This window comes from Opisthorchis viverrini (genome assembly GCF_000715545.1).
Source record: "Opisthorchis viverrini unplaced genomic scaffold opera_v5_365, whole genome shotgun sequence".
In the NCBI taxonomy this organism is placed as follows: Eukaryota; Metazoa; Platyhelminthes; class Trematoda; order Opisthorchiida; family Opisthorchiidae; genus Opisthorchis; species Opisthorchis viverrini.
Genome location: NW_008752028.1, coordinates 52,290 through 74,330, shown reverse-complemented (window position 1 = coordinate 74,330; position 22,041 = coordinate 52,290). Strand labels below are relative to the sequence as shown.

General features: G+C 44.3%; 2 protein-coding genes across 2 annotated transcripts in view; one reads left to right on the top strand and one right to left on the bottom strand.

Annotated features, from left to right (window-relative positions):
• Positions 1-452: 452 nt before the first annotated feature.
• Positions 453-19,770, bottom strand: T265_10458 (hypothetical protein; the record flags this gene model as incomplete). The annotated part of the gene is made up of 6 exons (XM_009176835.1): positions 453-916; positions 1,213-1,420; positions 6,565-6,671; positions 10,761-10,917; positions 18,031-18,248; positions 19,662-19,770. 6 exons carry the CDS (start codon positions 19,768-19,770, stop codon positions 453-455), a joined length of 1,263 nt encoding a protein of 420 aa, XP_009175099.1.
• Positions 3,914-22,041, top strand: part of T265_15156 (hypothetical protein) — a gene marked incomplete at both ends in the record, with an annotated part of 70,195 nt that continues 52,067 nt past the window's right edge. Inside the window, 2 exons of the mRNA XM_009176834.1 lie at positions 3,914-4,354; positions 17,425-17,536. Coding sequence (XP_009175098.1) covers positions 3,914-4,354; positions 17,425-17,536 — 553 coding nt within the window. The remainder of the gene's footprint in view (positions 4,355-17,424; positions 17,537-22,041) is intronic.

Here is a 22,041-nt window from a genome sequence, read left to right as displayed (position 1 = left end):
ACAGTGATATCACATCAACTGACAGGTCTAGTAAGACGAACTCATGCTGGCAAAAAATTATTGAACTGGTGATAATGCAGATGAAACTTTTGGATAGTTTACTGCTGGCTCCGTCCTTCCTGAAGCACATCGAGTAGGCCTGGTCCCTGAATTTCCATCGGACGTAGCTCCCGCTTGGACACTTGTATTGTCATACCCAGCCTGTATGCGGCACGAACACGTTATCCTATACATACAGCTAAAATATGAAGTACCTCAAAGGCGGCATGTCTGTAGAACAATCACTCAGTAAGTGTGGATCTTGAGATCTACTGTTGCACTCCATCCGAAGTGCATCAGTAAGCGAATGGACTTTTCATCAGCCCAGGACGTAGCACACTAAAACTGGCAATAAATCTGTTGGAACAGTGCCTTGGGCTGAAATTTTTCATATGAATTAAAATTTCATTTCATCAAACAGAAAAATCTAAGTCCGGATTGGCGGATTGACTAACCATCAGAATGCTGGTCATATCAGCGGGCTGCGACAAACGCAGATCGTTGGCAGTCGGGTCCGCCTGCGTTAGACACGTGTAAACGCGTTGTGATGAGGGAACTGGAGCCTCAGGAGGCAATAAAGCTCTATAGGGTACCAAAGATTCAAGATTCTCTCGATGTGTCTCACGGTTGGTGGATACAGCTCTCGGTGGCGGAGCAACGGGAGTCAGCCGCCGCAAAAGTCCTCGTCGAAACCATGGGTGAGACCAAATGCTATCAACCCTGAGGCTCTCGGATGGTCGGTGAGCTAAAACAGGGGTGAGAAAGTTTGCTGAGTCTTGGGATAGACGCGAGAAAGTGGGCCCAGCCTGCAAATCACGATTATCGACCTCTGGGTCCACGTCTGGATTCGCGCGTGACCAACAGCGTTGGCCAGTGGCTGACGTTAGCAGTGTAAAACCCAGAGAGAAAATATCGACGGGAGGTTCACTATAGGGACATCTACCAAACACTTCGGGAGTAGCATAACTTGTGTTTCCGACAGGCTTTTTGAGTACGGAGTTCTTGTTTAGATCCACAGACCACCCGAAATCAATCAATGTGGCTCGATCCTATCTGGTTAACATGATATTTCCGGGTTTCACATTCAAATATGCAGTCTGCTGGTTTGTGTGCAGATAATGAAAAGTATCCAATGTCTGTTGCACATGAAGTCCCACGCCTGCTGGGACTCACTCAGACAGTTTGCCGCCCAGAAGCAGTCTAATGGACATGAAGGTAAAGGATGGTGTATTCCGAATTCCATAGAAACATGATGGTGTTTTAGTCGGCGCTGTTTTAGACGCTGTGCATGTGAACTCGAAGAGAAACAGAAAGCCTCAGTAGCATCCGGTTCAACGGCAAATGTATCCTGTCCAGTTAGGGGCGAAGTCTCATCGAAACGCTATAACAAGGTACTCACCACGATATGTAAGTGAAGCAACCCATTAATCAGACGGAACTCTAATTTGCCAATCTTATATGGTCTGTTTGAGGTCCGAGGTGTGGGATTTAGTAAGCGATTCTATAGTAGATGTCTAGCTTGATGATGGATTCTCCTCTGCTGTCCGATGTCGGTCGTTTCTCTCAATGTACCGGCATCCGTGGTGATACTTATACCGTCAGAGTAGACCGATGTTATTCTATAGGAACAGATAGACAAGTACGTGGAAAATTCATCATCATTATCATCATCATCGACAGTATGACTTCAGTGTTCAAGACAGATGCTTCACTGCCGTAGCAGTGGAAAATTATATCGACCGAACTAAGCACATATTGGAGATGCCACGTGATCGAGTCAAGTCACTTCGGTGACCCCGAAGGTTAGTTCATCATCATGCTCCGTATCCCCATTCGCTTGCCTGGACATGTGGAATTCACTGAAATCATCCAGATTAAGAAGAAAACATCAGAATTTTGCTTAAAAAACACTGAATCAGGACCCACTGTCTTGGATGCTGAGTCAAGTTTAACAGCAAAAAACTGTGTACCGATCATACGTTGGTTCCACCTGTTTCAGCTCCGGTACGATCAGTTAAATCGTATTGTGTGTTGCTCTGAGAGAATGAAAATGGCAGCAACATATCGAAAACGATGACCTTGAAGCAGGAGCACCACTGACTGCGTGAATGAGTTATGTCCGTCAGATCCATTAACCAGTGATTAGTTGACTCCTGTGGTCCCGTCCAGGGAGGGAGTCAGAGTTTACCAGTCAGTGCTGCTTTCATACTTCGTTGAGAGGTCGTAGGCTGTCTACCTTTGGTCTTTTGCACAGAACTGGGCAAAAAGTGTCCTGTGAAACCAGCATTCCCCTAGTATGCGAAATACATGTCCTAACCAGTGTAAACTATGAAGCACGGGTAACTTATCCATTATGGGAGAGTTCCTTGTCCCTTGACCATTTGCACTGATAACCAGATGTTCCCACCAGACGTGATCAATGAGTGTGTGGTATGAAAACTCTCAAGTATCTTCAACGTCGATCTTCTCCAAGTTTATCCAGGTGATTGTTAGTTTTCATCCGAGAGATGGAAACAAGCAAGATTTAAAGTAATTACGACAATATCCTAAGAGAAGTCCTCTGTGAGGAACTATGGCAAGCGACCCTAGTAGTTCGTTCCCTAATCGATAACTTCCGACTCTAATAAAGATCACGCATCTGACCGACTACAGCAAACCGATAAAAAACGTTATTCCAGGAAGCATGCAGTAACCATAAGCAGCGTGAATTTTAGGGCGCAATCTGACAAATAATTGCCGGACTAAGTGAGACTTGGTCTCAAATTCAGAACAAACGATTTCTCATTACCAATACATGACAATAGGCATCAGACTAAACCTCGTTCCCCCAAAGACAACATCTTTGATCCTTCACAGCAGATAGTATTCAGCTGTCGAGAGTTGTCTGTCGCACACTACACACTTACACTGGACATCTTACTAACAAGTGAACCAAAGATGTACCCGTGGGAGTGAGTAAATCTTGCTCCAGTAGGTGACCTTCGACCACCTGAACCCGAAATTGACAACTAAATAGTGGTCATCTCTTCATGAAAATTCACACTGAATTATATCATCTCGGCGATCAAGTAGATGGATACATAAGGGTCAGAGTGACGTTTGCAGGTTTTAGTTACCTCCGTGAGTGAGTAGACAGGTTCGACTTGAAGCTACGACGGAAAATGTCGACAGGGATTCGAGGAGCTCACTGTTGATTGCGCCAACGGTAGACGAGAGCAGGCAAATACCACCGGATAATATCTTAAGAGTCCACTCTACAAGATTTTATGACTTTAATACAGTTTTCTGCGACTGAAACACTGACATCCGATCAAGTATATTCCACTCCAAGAGGGAGTCAGTACTGACGTTGTGCACTCCTCCTGGGGGGATCTAGTAATCTTCGATGTTGTTAGACTGGTTTCAGCCATATCGCCTGACCCCCTGCTGCTGATTTTGTACATCAATCGACGTACGGTGGCTATGCAAGATGACTGCATCGCAGCACACGTATTTCGTAGTGTGTGGTTGTGTCGTACTCCGCATGGTGCTGAAGTACACGCTTCAATGGTAACCACTCACTAAAAACAAACAGTCTTGCAACCACTGCTTGCACACTTAACGCTCATCAGCTAAGGTGGCGTTAATCGCGCTATCAGTCACAACACCGGAATACAACGTTACCATCTACGATTCAACAGTTAAATCAAGACTTCTACAACCTTCTGACTGTGAGTCTCAAGACATCATCCATCCACCGAGGAATAACCTTGGGTTGAAAAGGACAGACAAGTCACTCATAAGTACGCTCAATTTCCTTTACATCAAGAACTGAGCCGCGCTGGTTCAACTGACACCCGCCAAACTTGGCGCCACATATTTGACATTGGGATATATGGCAACACCGGAAAAGGCTTCCGAACGGATCAGATCCTTTTACGGAGGTCCACCTACTAGAATCACAATCAACAGAACAAAGGGTACGTACCAAGTTACCAGTGTCAATAAAAAAATGTCGAATGATCCATCCAAATCGTCCAGAAAATCAACGCACGGTCATCAGAAAGCTGCTTCTGAACCAGGTGTGCCGTTCAAACCACCCCGAGTACCGAAACCTAGATTGGTGGATGGACACGCCCACGCACACAATAAACAGCTTGACAAAGCAGCTACGAATGATACCTATTTCGACAATGCGTCTTTGGGCAGACGAGATCTGGGTAGTCTACATATGAGGAAACAACTTGACTGTAGGCGGAGAAGGATCAGCGACTCACACACACTGACAAGTTTTGAGAACGCGACGGCCACAAAGTCGACAACATATAATCGCAAAGTAAGTCCGACAGACCATATTTGTCTGGGAAAAAGCAAGCTCTAACATGAAAACTAATTGAAGCTGCAAGTTTAACTTTACCGTCTATCTAGCTGTTTCTACATCTCATGACATTTGTAATTTAATTTAACCGATGAATTGTACGGACCATCCGTTTTCTTTTGTGTCCTCTAATTTCCTCGTCTACGTCAGTTAGTTGTCCGGGAGGTATTTTCGACTTATCCCGAGGTGATGCAGGTAGCTATAATGACCTGCTTATCCTACTGGTGTTTTGAAGTTCATTACCCATCCCCCGAGCGACTCCTAATGGAGGAACCTTCGTTTTACTTCTCTCAGTATTGTCCAATCGAGGGCAACCAAGCTTTCGGAAGTTAAAAGCTAACTAGCTTGATCAGAATCTTCGTAAATTTCCCCCAATTTAATCGAACGTATTGTTCAGGTAAAAATACTGCTGGCTTTTGGACACCAAATCCACGACTGAACTCTAAAAATGAACCGGTTTTTGGTGGAGTTTGTAATTCGGTGTGATCAGACCCGGTTAACTACAGTCAGTTCTCGCGCTTTCCAGTACCTTTTGACAGGGTGCCGGAATACTGGTGTTTCACTTACCCTTGACGATTGCTGATCCAGTGGCCGCCGAGCTCGCCAACCAATAGGTAGCATTCTTCCAGATAATTTCAAATCGATGCGTTGTGGACTAATGCTAATGAGCCCCAACGATCGACTGCTTCAAGCGAAAATCAATTATCGAGGCATTTCCGTGACTAGCTGCTATGCGACCAACAAGCTCAGGGGTGAGTTACTTCCAGGTTGCCCAAGCGCAAACATAAGGTACAGAGGTTGGGTTCGAATCACGGATCTTTCGGCCACTAAGTCAGCTCTTTACCTACTGAGCTACCTTAAGCCCTATTACCTGATCCTCGATGTATTGGTGCGAACCCTGATATCTAGGAGTCATGTTTTGCCTTGTTTCCGGACAGAGTTCAGCAATAACCACATTCCCGTCATATGTGAAAAACCGATGCATGTACTGAAATCTGGTTCGGAATGACAAATGAAAGCATATGATGTATCTGTTTAGTTATGTTCTGTGACCCATAATTCAGAAGTACGCACTGTCTGACATGGCGTGAAGTGAGGGCTCCAGTGAACGGTGGAATACCAGTACGCTCATTCAGCCTACCTTAACATGTTTTCTAGCTGTTGAGCCGACTTTCTGAAGCGTTTGGTGGTTAGTCTGCAAGCAATTGTGTCAACTTTAATAGCTTCCAATTTTCCAACGTTCAAACGTTGAAATAAGCACCTTGAAACCGAACTCTTGGCGGTCGTCTATATTTTGTGTATGTGGGCTTCCAGCACAATTTGGTATACATCCTGAATGAGACTGTCAGTCAACAAGATTGTTTTGTCAGTCTTATGATTCACAGAATTTACAACTTTCTGATGGCTCAAAGTCACGTGATTGAAACGTTCATTCACCTTTTGGTGTACAGTCAATCGATTTTTCAAATGCATTTAAAGCATACCACTGCCGGTTTTGTCTGTGAGTGCGTAAATGTGAGCGGAAAGTGTTTATTGAACAATCGGGTACTGAACATCCCCTAGGCATGTTGTTTTTGGGAAACAGTGATTTGGAGAACGCCATCATGAGCTACCCATCTCGAGGGTTTCTCTTCTTGAGTTTGGAAGGAGGGCTTTAAACAGTTTTCTCAAAAGGTATGCCCTTTGAATGAAGTAGCTGTGAACAGAGTGGCGTCGTGCATGTTCTGCAAGGGGGTTTGGTCGATATATCTTCTGGCAACTAACGCGTACCTGTTTCGGAGGGTCACATGTTGACTTAATTTCGCCGGAACACTTATCGGAACACTTACCTCAACGGTGGTCTTGATGCTTGGCTTCTTCGCGTACTTGTCTAATCACCGTCCACTGGTGGATGAAAAAATCGAACTAAACAACCGCGCATTTCGGCTGTTACACTTTCCCGGTTACCAGTGCGGAATACTGACACTTCCAACTATTAGGATCGAGGGTGCAAACACAGTTTCCTAGAATTTCCCACCTCATTTCCAAACTGGATGTTTGGTTTACTAATGTGTAGGCGTAGAGAGGGAGAGAGAAACAGGCAGTGAGTATCCCGAATTACAGTCGGAAATTGAGAAGAATATTCAAGTAGAACATAAGGTTAGCGGAAACTCGGGGACTGCACCTACCTGATGAGCCCCAAGAAGGGCGAAACCGGGCGTGAGCTGACGAGGAGTTTTCAGTAAGTAGTTTCCTTGTGAAAATTTGAGAAGTGCTTCATCGTTGGTTGGAGACGCTGAGGCAAAGTCGACGATCGCTTGCGTGAAGTTTTGGGTTACAGTTCTTGAATGGCTCTTCAGTCTAGTAATCCGTTCTCATCAGCATTGCATTAGTCACAGAGAACTACACACCTCTCTCAACAAAACAGCACCAGGATGTCCCCGCGACGGAAAGATAACCTGGAGGACTATCCTGGATGCACAGCAACTTTGTACAACCGTTGCTGAAAAATGACAGTGATTCAGCGTGTCAAAACAATACGGCTGATTTTGGCAAACTGAACTCGAGGTAAATTTGACCTCGGTAACTTGTTCGGTAATGAGCTAATCATAATGAGCTGACTGGTCACCATCACCTGGGCATCCAAAGCTGTTCGTTGTTACTGCGCAAAAAAGCACACAAATCGGTGTTGGTAATGTTAGGGGATTTGGGATTATTGTGGAGATTTCCTCCTGTAAGTGAAACCAATCTAGGCTGAAAAGGAGCACTCTACAGCATAGATTGGCTTCATGTACAGGACAAAACGTCTACACAAATCAGTCACCAAAAGACGTTTTTGTCACAGATTTAACACAGTCATGTAAACAGACTTCTGCGTTATTTCTTGGGTAACGGACGGTGTCCTCGGGTGTTCCCTTAATTTTTTTCTCCCCATCAAGGCGAAGCCTTCTAGCCGAGGGTCACACGGCAGTGCCAGCGCTGATCTGTCAGAAGGCGATATCTCATTTGTCTACAGTTTTGATGGGCGTAATGTGTGTTAGATCCTTACAAGGGGAATTTTTATTCGTCCACTAAATCGACAGTGGATTTATTTTTTAGATGAGTAGGAAATACTCTCAGGTTGGTGCATAAAGTGTCTGAAGCTTACGATTTTTTTGTAGGTTTAAACCAGTTGGGTATAGAGAACAGGCAGTGTCTTCAGGGTATATTCAGGCTTTGATCTTTTAGGGCCAAACCACTGTACGACGAGTATGCGGTTATTACAGCTGACAATAATGATGATGATGACCGAAAGACTCCAATATCCATGTTGTATGGTTGTGTAACTTCTTAGTCGGCAGCATGTATTCATCGGTACTTCGTACTTTTGGCATCTTGAATGAAACAGCGATTCGGGTTGAAACCACCTCAGTTCAGTGGTGTTTATACCGAAAGTGAAGCTGTGACGACAGAAGGTTAAACATGAACTTGTCTGTGGCCCCACTCTGGTGTTTGTGTAACAAGAAGTTGTCAAACCGATCAGTTTCCTCTATGGTCGCGGGAGCCATCTTCGCTTGCTCACTGGTAAGGGCGGAATTAATAACCATTATTGACTGACCACCGTGATTTGGCGATCCAACCACACTGTTGTTCCTGGAGGTTTTGAAAAAAGCACACTGTTCCATTTATGTCTTCCGTATTTAACTTTTCATTCCTAGAGAAAACCAGATTCTCACTTGTTGATACCGGAATGCCAGTCTGCCTTTTGATGATATCCTTATGGGGCTAGGGCTCAGGTTGCGTAATCGTCTTTTATGTTGCCTCAACGATGTAATTAACAGTAAGTTAGCTACAGTTGGATTATTTGGCCCCAAGGTCGAAATTCAAAATAACAATACGCAGATGACACGACACATGTACGGGTCTCATTTACAAGCAAATCTCTCACTGGTAAAGGGTATGCAGTTCCGATCCTACTAGGTACGCTTTAGTTAAGAACCGCCGCGTCCAGACTTTCATCATCATCATCATCATCAACATCATCATCATCATCGAGAGTATCACATCAGTGATCAACAGCGATGCTTCACTGCCGTACAACCATGTATTTGAAAGCCATATTGTGAAGAAGAGAATAAAGTTGGACGGGAAAAGAACTAAGTGCTAGCTTACCACAATCAGTCAGAGGTATCTATACCTCCAAACACTCATTCAGGCAATCCGGATGGAAACTGATAACAAGATCGCCACTGGCATCGATGGGTAACCATAACTTACAGCGCCTCCAACCAGGCGCAGTGAGGATCACGCGGTCCCCATCCTGGAAGGCGAGAAGCACCGACAGTAACCAAACGTTTCGTGATTTCTTTCATACCCCTCTGCCAGATCAAAGGTTGGCCCCCTCTCTGCTTCCGCCACTCTGAGTTGGACATGGAAAACCACACTCTCTTCGGCAAACGATGTCTATCCAGACTTTGGTTGTTGTACTACGAAGCATTTATTCCGGCCAGAAAAGTTCTTCAAGCTTGTTACGGAATGCGGCTTTCTCAGTCCTGCTCTACCGGTCACGCTGGTCCTTGTACCCATAAAATTATTTACGGTTTCCCCCCTCTCTGCTTCGCCACTCTGAGTTGGACATGGAAAACCACACTCTCTTCGGCAAACGATGTCTATCCAGACTTTGGTTGTTGTACTACGAAGCATTTATTCCGGCCAGAAAAGTTCTTCAAGCTTGTTACGGAATGCGGCTTTCTCAGTCCTGCTCTACCGGTCACGCTGGTCCTTGTACCCATAAAATTATTTACGGTTTCCCAACAGGTCAAATTTCCGTAAACCTGCTTGTACTAGCTGTCTGACAAGCGAACAGCTGTCTTTTAGCATTTCTCAGTGGTGACCTATTCCCTGGCATTGTCCGGGTTATATCTGTTTGCTGAGGACCACTCACACATGATAGATGACACACAAAATGATTCGCGGTCGATCCGACATAGAGTAGTGATACTGGTAGTTGTATTTTGATGATCTTCTTTCTATCTTAGGGCCAGCTGATCAGAATCCGACACTTCGCATCACGTGGGACTATTGTACAACGGGAACAGTGTACACTGGCATCATACCGGCTTGTGTCTGATGTGTTGCATTCATGACCTAGAACTTACTGGATTATTTCGGTCTCTCCACTGTGTTTATCATATTCCAAGTCACAATTTATCACTGTTTTCCGGAAAACGGGGAAACTTCTTGAGCAGGATGTGGAACTCTCAGCTAACAGTACATCCTACTGTTTGTGCTGGAGCTGTTTTATAAGTTTTCCTCCAACTTTTACCATCCAAAGCAAGTAGCGGAAGACATGGAGCGCGCGATGGTACATGTCTCTTCAACGGTTCACCGTATGTTCGGGCGGGTATCCTACATCCACCCACTAGACATAAATATGGTTCATGATAAACGCATTGTCATGCAGATCACACAAATCATTGAAGATTTTGAGCCTAATGAAACAAAGTTGTTGACAATCGGATCACTTCAAGGGAGAGATCTCCATAAAAACTCAGGAAAACTTGATGTAAAATCTACTGTTTTCTCCGGTACATGGTAGCGATTGAGTTCATCCACAAACTAGAACCCACCTGGCATTAATGATTGCCATACCCCAATTAACGTCGAGCTTGGTCTTTTCTCAGACTACCTTTTGCAGTAACGCCGAGCTTATTATCGCGAGCAAGGTCTGACATCTCGTTTGTTGGTGGTGCCAGTTAGCAATGAACAAATCACGTGACTGAAACAGTCCAATGACTTATCGGGTCAAAAACTGTGCTGTTCACCGAAACGATCATAACAGTAGTCTTTTGATTACTAGAAAGTATTCACTTTGGAAGCCGAATGCTGGGGCCTGCGGAGCAGTAAGTGCTGGACTTTGCTGCTGTATTATTTTTGGTTTCAACCATTTAAATAGCTGTGTATTTTAGACAGAAACAGTAGCTAGATGGTCTTTATTGGCAATGAGTACATATAGTTGCGAAATGTAAGTAATGAATCACGTAGGGGTCTCTTAGAAGTCATTAAATCTACACATGCATGTCACTTCATGTTTGATGCTCATTAAAGAAAGCGCACTCTCTGGTGATTTGACCGCTGACTGTGAGCAGAAATAACGTGTTTTTAAAGCTGGGGTGGAAAACTTGGAAAGGTGTAGAGGAACCGAAGTTCACGGTCCGCCTACAACACGACGGTCCTATCTGTCCTCTTGTACGACATTGAGACGCTAACCATGCAGTTGAGTAGCTTTCAAATGCAATACCTGGCGTGGATACACGGCTCTAACTGGGCCACTTGAAAGACAGGGGCGGAAGCTCTCCGACAGGAGCATTGTGACGGAATAGAGATCATGACTCTATTCAGTTACCTGTGGTGACTGGAATAGTTGTACCAGATGGAATAAAAGAGGAGTTCAGGATGGCTTCTGTATTGCCTGATGAAACGGAATCCTGGCGGAACAAAGCGTCGATAGCCGGACACTGTCCGAAAGCCAGAAAGCACAAGGCATAATCGCATGCAGAAAGCTACGAAATAGAGTTCGTCATTTCAGTGAATGATATCTTCTAGCCAGAGCGCCGAGTTATCGTCTGGACCGTTGGATCTGGGGTAAGAACGACCTGGAGGTGCAGCTCCCAAGGTCGTGTTTGCGCTGGTTGCATTGGTCGGTCGGCCATCAGCGGACAATCAGTGGTCCGTCGGCGGGTAAGATAATTTTATCAAAGCCACCTTGGTTTTTGTGACTATGAGACAGTTAAATCAGTGATGATGCTAGAGTTGACTATCTGTGATAGTCAACTCACTGATCAAAAGCGGCCAACATGCTTTGCCACTGGATAATTAGGGGTGCCGAGCCTTCGAGGTGACATTCGTTGACCAACCAACTCAGTTCAAACGATGGCTAGCTACCATGCAGGTGTGATGTGGGTCGGGCTGATTGGTGATGCATCTTAGTCCACATCCAGATTTCTCCAGTGTCTTCGAAGAAAGCTTCCGTAAAACCATGAGCATTCTAAAGTTGTCAGAAGTGGCTCTGCGCTGGCAAATCCGATTGCTAAACAGCACAGTTTGAAAACATCCACCAGGCAGACATAAGTGGCTCCTTGTTGGCTCAGATCTCGTTCTCATGGGTAAACATTGGGTACAGGGCGTTCAAGTGGTCGCATGTGTCTCATGCATGCGGCATCGTCTATGGTACAGTTTCTCTAATCAGCGTCGTTGAGTGTAGCAAACAAATTTTGAAACACATACTAACTCGGACATGTTCACAATCCAGATCAAGATAGCTCAGTAGACCGGAATTTCCGCTATTCGAACCCAACCTCAGCATCTCGACTTTTCCTGTCTAGGTTTGGACAACCTGAAAGTATCCTAACCATTGTGCCTCGTACCGCTGGTATGACAGCTAGGCACCGAAGGGGTGCTACAGCTGAACAACTATTTTTTACTCCTATTTTATCTTCACAATCGATTGAGGTGATGCGAAACACAAGATCATGGCACAAGGCACAAAGTTTGGCTTTCGGCAGACAGCCACACCCTAGTTTTCCGGACCAGCGTGATTCATGTAGACGGTATCATACAAATGGTACCGACCTTTCCAAGACACAAAACTGGTTTCAACAGCACTGGAAATCTCGATCTGGAAATCTGATCAATCACACCAGTGAGTATATTTCAGAAACATCTTCTGAGCTAAGCTTCCCCGATCCAATCGATTAGGAGTGCAAGAAAACAAACACTAGAGTACTTGGATTCGTCCTACGTTTTGATAGTTAGAGTAGAGAGACTGCAGTGGGCAGCTTAGACGCTGAAGTGGCTGGCTGGTTTTATGACGAGCAGAACTTCAATTCTTACCGAATATGTGCCACAGGCGACAGATGAGTGTCACGGCGAACGGCTGCAGCGCCCTATAAGACTCTGGCGAACTCTCCAACACCAACCGAGATGGAATCATCAGAACGCTGTTAGTGAGCGATTGACATCATCTAAATTGATGATGAAACGTTGGAATTCGATTCGTTTAACTCAGTGAACAAACCAACGACTAAAAGCGGAAAATATGAGTAGAAATGAGTAAAAAGGAGGCCAGTGGCTTTGTCTCATTATTAGACGTTTCAACCACGTTAGCCACACACAATGGCAGAATACACTTGGGCGAGATCCCATTGATCAAGTAAATTCACAGTAGTCAGACTCGTCATAGTCTCGCGGATATTTTAGCCAGCGAAAAAAACCAAGAACGGTCCGAATGACAGAACATTTATGTACTTTTGAGCGAAAAAATCAGTGAACTTCTTTAAAATACGGGAAAAACTCTTCACAATAAGTGCTCCGCTGGATCTCCTGCTTCCAATTGGTTCCATCAAACGTCTGTCAGGGTCTTTACTGAATTACTTCTTTCGTTTCCAGTCGCGTCGGACTGTACAGATTTGTCTCAGAGCTAATGTCTACACTGTTATTACCCTCAAAACAAATACTGGACATTCCATTACATTGACATACAAATGTAGGTATCAGGAAACTGTACAGTGCATGGCTTTATGAAATTACTTGGACTCGTCAGCTGTCGCTGTACAATAGCTGTACTACCTACACTGGAGTGAAATCTCAAGAATGACACTTCAGACGGAGAAATATTGTCTGAGAATTTTAGCCGATTTTTACAAACAGCGAGACACGGAGTTCTAGTTAGAGCAGGTCTTTCGATACGTTGAGACCGGTGTTTGTAGTGCACATTTCACAACAAAAGAAAATGTACTATAGGCACACAGTAATATCAAGGAGACACTTTCGGTGGTACCAGTTTTATCCTTCATTGGTAGTCTGCTCGGAAATTGATGCAGAGATCGTTTGAGGTCCTGAACTAGCGACGGGAATGCCGTATCAATTAGATGCGTTTCTACTTGTCGATTACTAAGTCAAACCAGTGATGGCGCAACCTCAGCCAATACACCATAGCGTCACATCAACAGGCTCTTCATGATTAGGCTTGCGGTTCTTTGTTCGCTAAGTTATCCTAAAGTCTACGTGCAGCAAAAACAATGTCGCATGTGGGTGATCAAATAGCATCAGAAAAATCTGATTTGTTCTCGATATTCTTATATACTAAACCACTTCCCGAGAATAGCAAGAGGCAGGGGAAGATAAACGTTTCTGGTTGATTTGATAAGGGGACGAGTATTTGGAACCTAATATGGATTCGCCGGCTTTGGATATTTTACAATGTTTGCCTAAAGGATCCGGAGATAGAGCCGACTCTTATCTCACGAAAAAACTCATGGAGGTTTTTCTGTGAGGATCCCTACTAGGTACACTCAAGTGACACACTCTTGGGCTTTTGTTCTTTCCCCCTCTTTGTGACAAACTGTCGATGAACAGGATGGATCAATGGACTATCCCCAAGTGGCAATGGATTTGGTTTGGTCCCACAGGTGTTTCTGTATGGTGGGACCAGGCTATTGTAAGAGCGTGCCGGGCAAAAAAAACAAAAGATTGCCCCTACTCAGGCATTTATGCTTCATCATAGTGCCAAATGACTGCTGATGCATCGGCTAGCAAAGTCCTCTAAAACATTTAGTCTTTTTGTCTATACATCACCTGTTTCGATGAGTGTAAAGCCTATCGTGCACTAATAGCCAAAATCTAGTTCACACCAGTGCCGCACGTGATCTACGTTAATACGCACAGTCACTCGGGTCTCCTACACAACATCATGAGGTTGCTTTTTCAGATACAAATTTGTCTTCTTGTGTACAGTTTTGAAATTTCAGGGTAGACATTAGGTAAACGCATTTCTCTGGGGTTTATACGGATCGGGGATGCACACGGCTCACTTTTGTATGCCAGTCCACAGTGACAGGGTTTCCAGTTTACCGCACTTAATCACTTTCACCCAGATATCAGTTCCGCTTCAACCCTGAGTTGGTCCTTGCAATTCCGTTTCCTGCACACCTCTCAAAGGAAGTCTACTGAGGTAGAGTTTTTTTAATAGTGGCCCCGGTGGGATGAAGAACTGAGTAAAGTCATTCATACAACTGTACGATTTGATACTCCTCAGTGAGAAAACAACTAATGAGCAGGTGTGAAACCATTTCGAGAAGGGACAAGTTTGAGGAAAGTAAATCACACTTGAGACAGGTCGTGGGCCAAACAGAATTCTAGGAAGTGCGGTAAAGACTTCATTTAACATCAAGTGTCTGTAGTTTCCAGGCTGTTATATAATGGTATGGCTGAACAACTTCTGATCTTCGCTATACGGAAATCTATCGACCATGAGCCGTTTGAAAGATGTGGTGTCAAAACCTCCGCATATTGTTGTCGGTTCTTTAAACCTCCCTATCCACAAGTTGAGAATCATCCGTGGCTTGAATTTTCTGGACACTTAATGAACTTGCATTTAAGTGATTCAAGCAATGTTAGCTCAAATTTAGTTGTAGCACTCATTAGTTTAGGACCACAAAATGAGATTATTGAATTACGAAGAAAACAATGTTAGCTCTAGGCACTTGGATAAACATCAAATAAAAGGGGATGCCCTCGTTTTACGTCCCAGTTTCGTTGCTCCTGACGAGTCTGTGACTGGGTCTGGACCAACTCTCGGGACAGTCGTCTAACTGCTGATGCACACTCAAGATAGTCCTTGTGAATAACCACGGATCCTGCCGATTCCCCAGTCAAGGGCTTGTATCTAACTGGGTTGTTTTAGCAAAGCTGTGGGAGGACTGGTCCTAACGTCACCTCTTTGTAAAGCGGTTGCCAATGACAAACAGTGATATAATATGCGTCTCATAGGTTGCCTAATCCACCAGTTTACATGGTTCCAAGGGACAGATTAGCGGCATAGTGTATGAAATTAAATAAGTAAACCTTGGACACGTGACATTTTAAATGGAATGCTTCCCTGAAGAACAAATCAGGCGTTTTGGCGGTCAGAAACCGATTTTGTGGTTTAGACCCCTGAAGGAATGGGAGACAGAGGCGGATGAAGATCGTCGATGGCGCTAGTGCACCCAAGCTATCGTCGTTAATGCACAGCGCCCTTCCCATTCCACAAATTAATGGTCCATTGACAGTACTGTATTAACGCACCAATCTATCAGTTCCCGCCTCCGATGCGCAGATACCTACACCACTTCCCCAAATCACTGGTAAACGAAACTGTAGCAGCTACAACCACTTTACGACAAATACGCGGTTGTTACAGCTGATGATGATGACGATGATGATGGTGGTGATGATGATGATGAACGTAGAAGTGCGATGGTCGTTTCGCCTAGGAACATTGCCCGAATCTGGTGGGAACACCGGATCAGCAATTCTGAAGTACGTCGAATGGTATTCGGGAGAAATAACTCACCCTCGATAGATGAACTGATCACACTGCACAGGTTGCGCTGGCTTGGCCACGTGCTGCGTATGCCAGTCGACCGAATTCCTCGAATGGCTCTTTTCGCCCAACCATGTGAAGGGTGGAAGAGAGCCAGAGGCGGTCAAACGATTACTTAGCAGCGAAGCATGAAAGCCAGTACGAGAAAAATCAGCTGCACTGGTCATTGCCCTCTTCCTGGATGGGAACACCGAGACGGGCCACATCAATGGTTAGAGGCATTGTCGCGTCCTCAATGGCGCACGTGCATCCATGCTATGGCCTTTAATGCATAGCGGTCCACTGACAGCCCTGTATCAACGCACCAATTAATCAGCTCCCGCTTCCAATGCGCAGATACCTACCCAGATACCTCCCCAAATCATTGGTGTACGAAACTGTGGCAGCTACAACTCCTGTGCGAAAAATACGCGGTACTTGCAGCTGATAAAGATGATGATGATGATGGTGAACGAAGAAGTGACGTGGTCGTTATGCTGAGGTCAATACGATTAATATGCTTGTGAATAAAAAAAGTAGTCTGCCGTGTCGCACCGTTTATTTCATTGCATGCAGGTAAACAGTATTGAGACTGGCTATCACTTTCCTTGAAAACTTTGGCGAAACCAAAGGAGATGTTTTGTTTCGGACCTTTTATGCTACCCTATGTAGTACTTGTGTGTTATCTGGGGCAAGCCTTTTTTCAATAGAATGTTGGACATCTTTAGATATTATGTACGATACCGGTGTGACGGTGATACTACTGATGGGGAGGCACGCGAGTAGTATGTGTTGTTCGTAGAATTTCGCTTTGCGTCTTTTGAAAAGGGGAGATCTGTTGCGGAATTCGTGGAGTCACTTTGTAACATTTGCTTGGATTTCACCGACAAATGAGTGGAGTCAATGAATCTCCGGGAAAGTTCAAAAAGACGCGTTCATGAGAAGATGGGTGTCCAGTTTTTGTGAATAAGATGTAAATTAGGTTTTCGCTTCCCTGTTCAGTGGTCTGTAACCGGTCACTTGGCATTTCCTGCTAAGTAGCTCCGCAACGAATGCCTTCTTTCACCGTTATCACCGTATGGTAGGTGCTCCAGTCATTCAGTCATGGCTCATATGGAGAAGGTGATCCTTTTACTTTTGAAGTGGCGTGAATCTGCATCATACCTGTCTTGAGTTCTCCGTGCGCATGTGCTTGAAAGTTTTATGGAAATTTCGGAAATTTTTTTTAGGAAATTTTAAAGTCAAAACACACAGATGTCATAATCTGACGTTTCAGTTGCCGTGGGCAACCTTTCTCAAGGATTTTCACAGACAAGTGTACAATCAATCACACACCGCACGGCGCTTAGACTTTTTAGCGCTATCCGAGACTAATTCGGCTTGAAACTCCTGAGCTTTGTCAACAAGTAAACTATATTTCGCTGAAAAGCCCAATCTTGACTTTATTGAACCCGTGCTATTGAGAGAGGCGAAAAAAATCACCAGCCTTTTCACATCAAACTAGCCTATAAGTATGACCATAGTGACTCTAAAACCAAATTCGACAGGTTGCATTGAACTTGAAACGTTTCAATGAAAAATTTACCTCCCAAAGAAGAAATACAGATATGATTTAGTTCATTCATCTGTATCTCGAGAACTAACGTAATCAATATTATGTCTGAAGCAAAAAAGACGAAGTAGTTTGTTGATCTATTTCATAAAAGAAACTACTCACGAGGTTGTTGAGAACTCTTCGACAGCCCACGACTGGTTTCGCCCTTCTTGGGGCTCATTAGGTAGGCGCAGTCCCCGAGTTTCCATCAACCTTATGTTCTACTTGTTGCTCCTTTTATCCCATGGGAGAAAATAAAAACTCGAGTAATCCACAAAATGTTGGATGGCCTTTCAGAATAGTACTATTGGTAATAGTGTGTGGAAGTATTTTGAGCTTCCACAGTGTAGGCAAACGTGTTTGAGCCTCAATGTCATAAGAAAGTACTGACTGCGGGTTCTGTTCACAGTCGAATCCTTCGTTGTCTTTGCTTAACCAGGACAGTATTCTACGATCATTCCTAGAACTACGAATGTCTAAACCTCATTTCTTTGTAAGTATAACTTAAATTAGAACAACAACCATTAGCTAGGGTCATTCTTTCAGCTACCTCACCAACTTCCAAGTCAAAGTTGAGTCGACAACTTGCTGTAATGTCTTCAAAACAACCTCGGCATAACCGTATCAGTGCAAGCATTTTTTTGGAAAGAATTGCTCCCCGATGCGTTTGGGACGTACTTTCACAATTCGCAGGAACTCCCTCAAGCGATGGTCTGTATCCCACTGGCTTGATTCAACATAAGTGATTGAGGCCATCAAAATACCTGTTTCTATTGCGTTGCTGTTGCCATGGCAACGAAGGCACAAAAGTCGCGCTACGCGGTTCGCTGTCCCACGCATCTTATAGAACCACTTGCCAGAAAACTGGTCGTGGACAATCAAGGCTCCTAAATCGTCTAAAAGCAAAAACACGAAGTACTTCGTCGTACTGTAGTCGATGGATCAGCTTCGTCTATTACAGACTCTCACAAAAGCCACCAATTATGACAGCCCCGGTCTGTGATGAGGCTTTTTTATCTAGTTTCTCCGCTCAGGATATAATTCAACCATCATCAACACATCTAGAGCTACGAATGTTCTACTCAGTAGCAAAGCGCATGGTATTTTCGCCCGAATCTAACTTCTTCACTAATCGATTTGCGCTGAAATGGCACTTATTTGTTGAAGAGCGGAATCAGCTGACTTGAAATGAGAGCATTCTAACCATTGTCAGATTTTTTTAATGATACATTGATACACTAGCCATCTTTGATCTCCTTACCCACATTTTTGGATGAAACTATTTGTTCAAACATGTATTCACTTGTTACTCTATGCAACGAAAGACTCGTAACATGGCCCTGAGCACTTTAATGAGTTCAGGATAGGTAATCCCTTCAGGTACACAGTGAAATCCTCCGCTCACCTACAGAGACCACAAGCTAGTGCACATCCGTAGTGAAGCCAGACAGTACCCTGTAGCTGTGTGTTTCTCATCTCAGGACAAATGTGACATGATTCAAGAGTAAACAGGCTCTTCAGGTCGAAACAAGCAAACACTGACATGAATGGTATGAGCGTGATCAGAGAAGAGGAGACCACATATCAATAGAAGTATAATTTCGACGTTATCTTCAAAGAAAGTTGTCTATACGCAACGACACTCAGAATTACGGAATAGGTATTTCCTGACCTTGTGACCTACTGGGAACTGAGATCAAAATCCCAAAATGCTTACTGTTTGTCGTTCCAATTACTACCACACTCCCATTTTCAAACGCCTGGTAAACCAGCCATCGCATTTCAGCAGAATATCGATTGGAGGCAGTGAGGAGCACTTTAGGAGATTCAAACTGCAAGCAATTATTTTCATTTACTACGGTTCAGGGCTTCAAAACCAGCTATGGGAACTGAAGTTGAACTTGACATGTTGTGGCTTGCTTAATATAGTAATCAAGACTGAAAATCGACAGGACTAGCTATTTTACTTACTGCTAGCTATTCGAAAGCTGCAGGCAGATTCAGACCATTTACTAGTCATGTACTCTGCTAAACATATTGCCTAACCTAAGGTTCTAAATATAGGCTTCATGGCACAGTTAGCAGACATGTTCGTATTGATGATCACATTGTCTTCAAGGTCGTCCGACTGCAGGCTGCATCAAGTGCTGAACGGTGCCATCACTAAGTCAAAAAAAGGTTCAAATAGCCAGAACATGGTTGTCCATGTCTTGTATTCTCGTAGACCCACTGATCGGGTGATGGCTTTTCAAAGCGCAGAATACGACTTGAAAGAGCTCTTCAATCCACACAAATCGGTTAGTGCGTACCATCCATTTGCTGCACAATGCGCGTTTCCAAAGGACCAGAGCGTTTCTCTCTGTTGCTGGAACATTCAACAGGTGCGTTCCGTTGACCAAAACGTGCACGCATTTGCATTCAGAGCAAAATCCACTTTTACGTGTGTCTTTCATCACCCGACTCAATCGGCTGACACGAGATATGGCTCACTCACCAAGGCCAAAACGGACCAGAATGAGACTCAGATATCTTGAGGCTGATTGGACATCCATATAAGCATGTGGGGCGATCGATACGTTAGTGCATCGTTTTACGCGACCGTTGTGGCTCCCTGTCCACTACCACAGCAACGGAAGAGAAACAGGTACATTTGATGCTCCCAATCGCTTGTGCTGATTCAATGCCAGTGAGAAACTGACCAACACTTGAGCATTGTCCTGAGTAAGGATACAATACGGCGGCTAAGTGGCAGTTAGACGTACTGAACACCGGTCTCTTGTTAATATCAGACCGGTAGTGCTGAGAATGGTGTGAATTCCTAACGTCTGAAGCAGACCTCGAATATCGAGAGATGAATTCTCAGTTTATTCGGTTACCCGAGAAGTCCGGGTGGGAATCAGGGAAAGCGCGATTTTATAATTGGGTTTGAATTGTACGGATATGACCGGACATAGAAAAAATGTTTTAGTGATATGCCAATTTATCCAAGCCCCATTTTTGGGCTGGAATTAATCCAAGCAGGTACAACGCCTTCCGAGTCCAACACAGTGATTATGTTGAGTTTTGGTGGGACTCAACGTAAGGAAGATCTTTGGGCCTTTCAGTTTCTCAGGTAACACGATTGAAGGGCGGTACTTTCGTACTGATTCCCATTATATTTGGCTTCGTCCAGCGGCCGTAATCGTTTCAACATATATCAGGCCCGAGCTTTTCGTGAATATTTGGGTGAACAGCCCGGGAGTCGGTGTTTAGTCTATATGGGTCATTTAGGTGACCAGCTAACTCATTGGGCCTCAATCTTTTGTCCAGTGGAGGTACCTGAAACCTAAACCTCGCATGCCGCGAGCTCACGGAAGACGTTTGATTGAGGACTACTGTGGAACTACGTGAAGCTTTCATATAAACAAAACGTTAGGGGACAGTTGGAACAACTTCAATAATATAGTTTATCCCGTAAATCCGGAAGACAAATTCAGTCTAATCGAACTCCTTGCCATGATATTGAACAAGATGGTAGCATTTAACGGACTGGACGTATCTAGGCGGAATTCGAATACGAAGTTAGGGGGGCGAGCGTTGCGCAGTGCCTCTAACAGGCGGGTCCAAACCGCTGATACCATACTGTCTGGATGAGGTGAGTGCAATGTACTTAAGAGTATATACGGTCCTCCAATTGGTTGGGTAAACAGATAACAGTATTCACGCAAACAAAACAAGCGTGATTGGATAAACCAGTGATATCTCAGCAAATGTTCCAAATCAAAAATTACCGATTCTCGCGTCGAGTCGGTTTTTAAATATGAAAAATCAGGGAGAACTCGGTGCTCTGCACTAACCCAGGCGACCAAACACCTCATCCGAGAGCTCCCACCACTGACTAGCAGCTCCGACATATGCGACAATCCTCAGGTATGCTCCGTTTCTGCCGAACACCGTCGCATCCACGTAATTTAGTGTCCCAACGCTCACCGCTCACATCGGAAACAATCTCCGTTCCGTCCTCGACTAATGTGTTTGAACTCCACACAGCACACTGAAAAGAAGCGCGAAATCTGTTAATCAAACGATTCTCACTGAGCCATTTTGAGAGACACATGCACGGTCATTAAATTTCTCATTATCTGGATTGCATTCACAGAAGAGCTGATGCAAGCGATACAAGAAGCACACTTGTGAGTCAGAATCAGGTATGTTGTCGGATTGGGTGAACAATAAAACCGCATGACTTAATGCAGTGGCATGTGTGGATGCGTGAGGTTCGTTTAGCAGAAACCTCATGTGGAACGAACACCATTCTATTCAATGATAGCTTGAGAACTGTCAAGTCATTTAGGATATTTTCATTGAAGAGCGAAACTAAGCTTTTCAGTACTTCTTCATCTGCCTTACACGTAAAATCGAAGAAAAAAGTGAAAAACGAAGCGATGAGGTAGCCCCAGATTGTTTGACATCAATAATCAATAGTGAAGAGTAAATTTGATGAATCACGTAGAATTGAGAGTAGATGTACTTTGTGAAAAAATGTTTCCCTATACACACGTTGGGCCTATAAATATAAAAATGCATCTATATGTTCATTGAAACTAGGAATATTCTAGATGACTTGACAGTTCACAAGCTGTCGCAGAATACAATGGTGTTCGTTCCGCGTGCCTCATGCCTCCACACATGCCACTGCATTAAGTCATG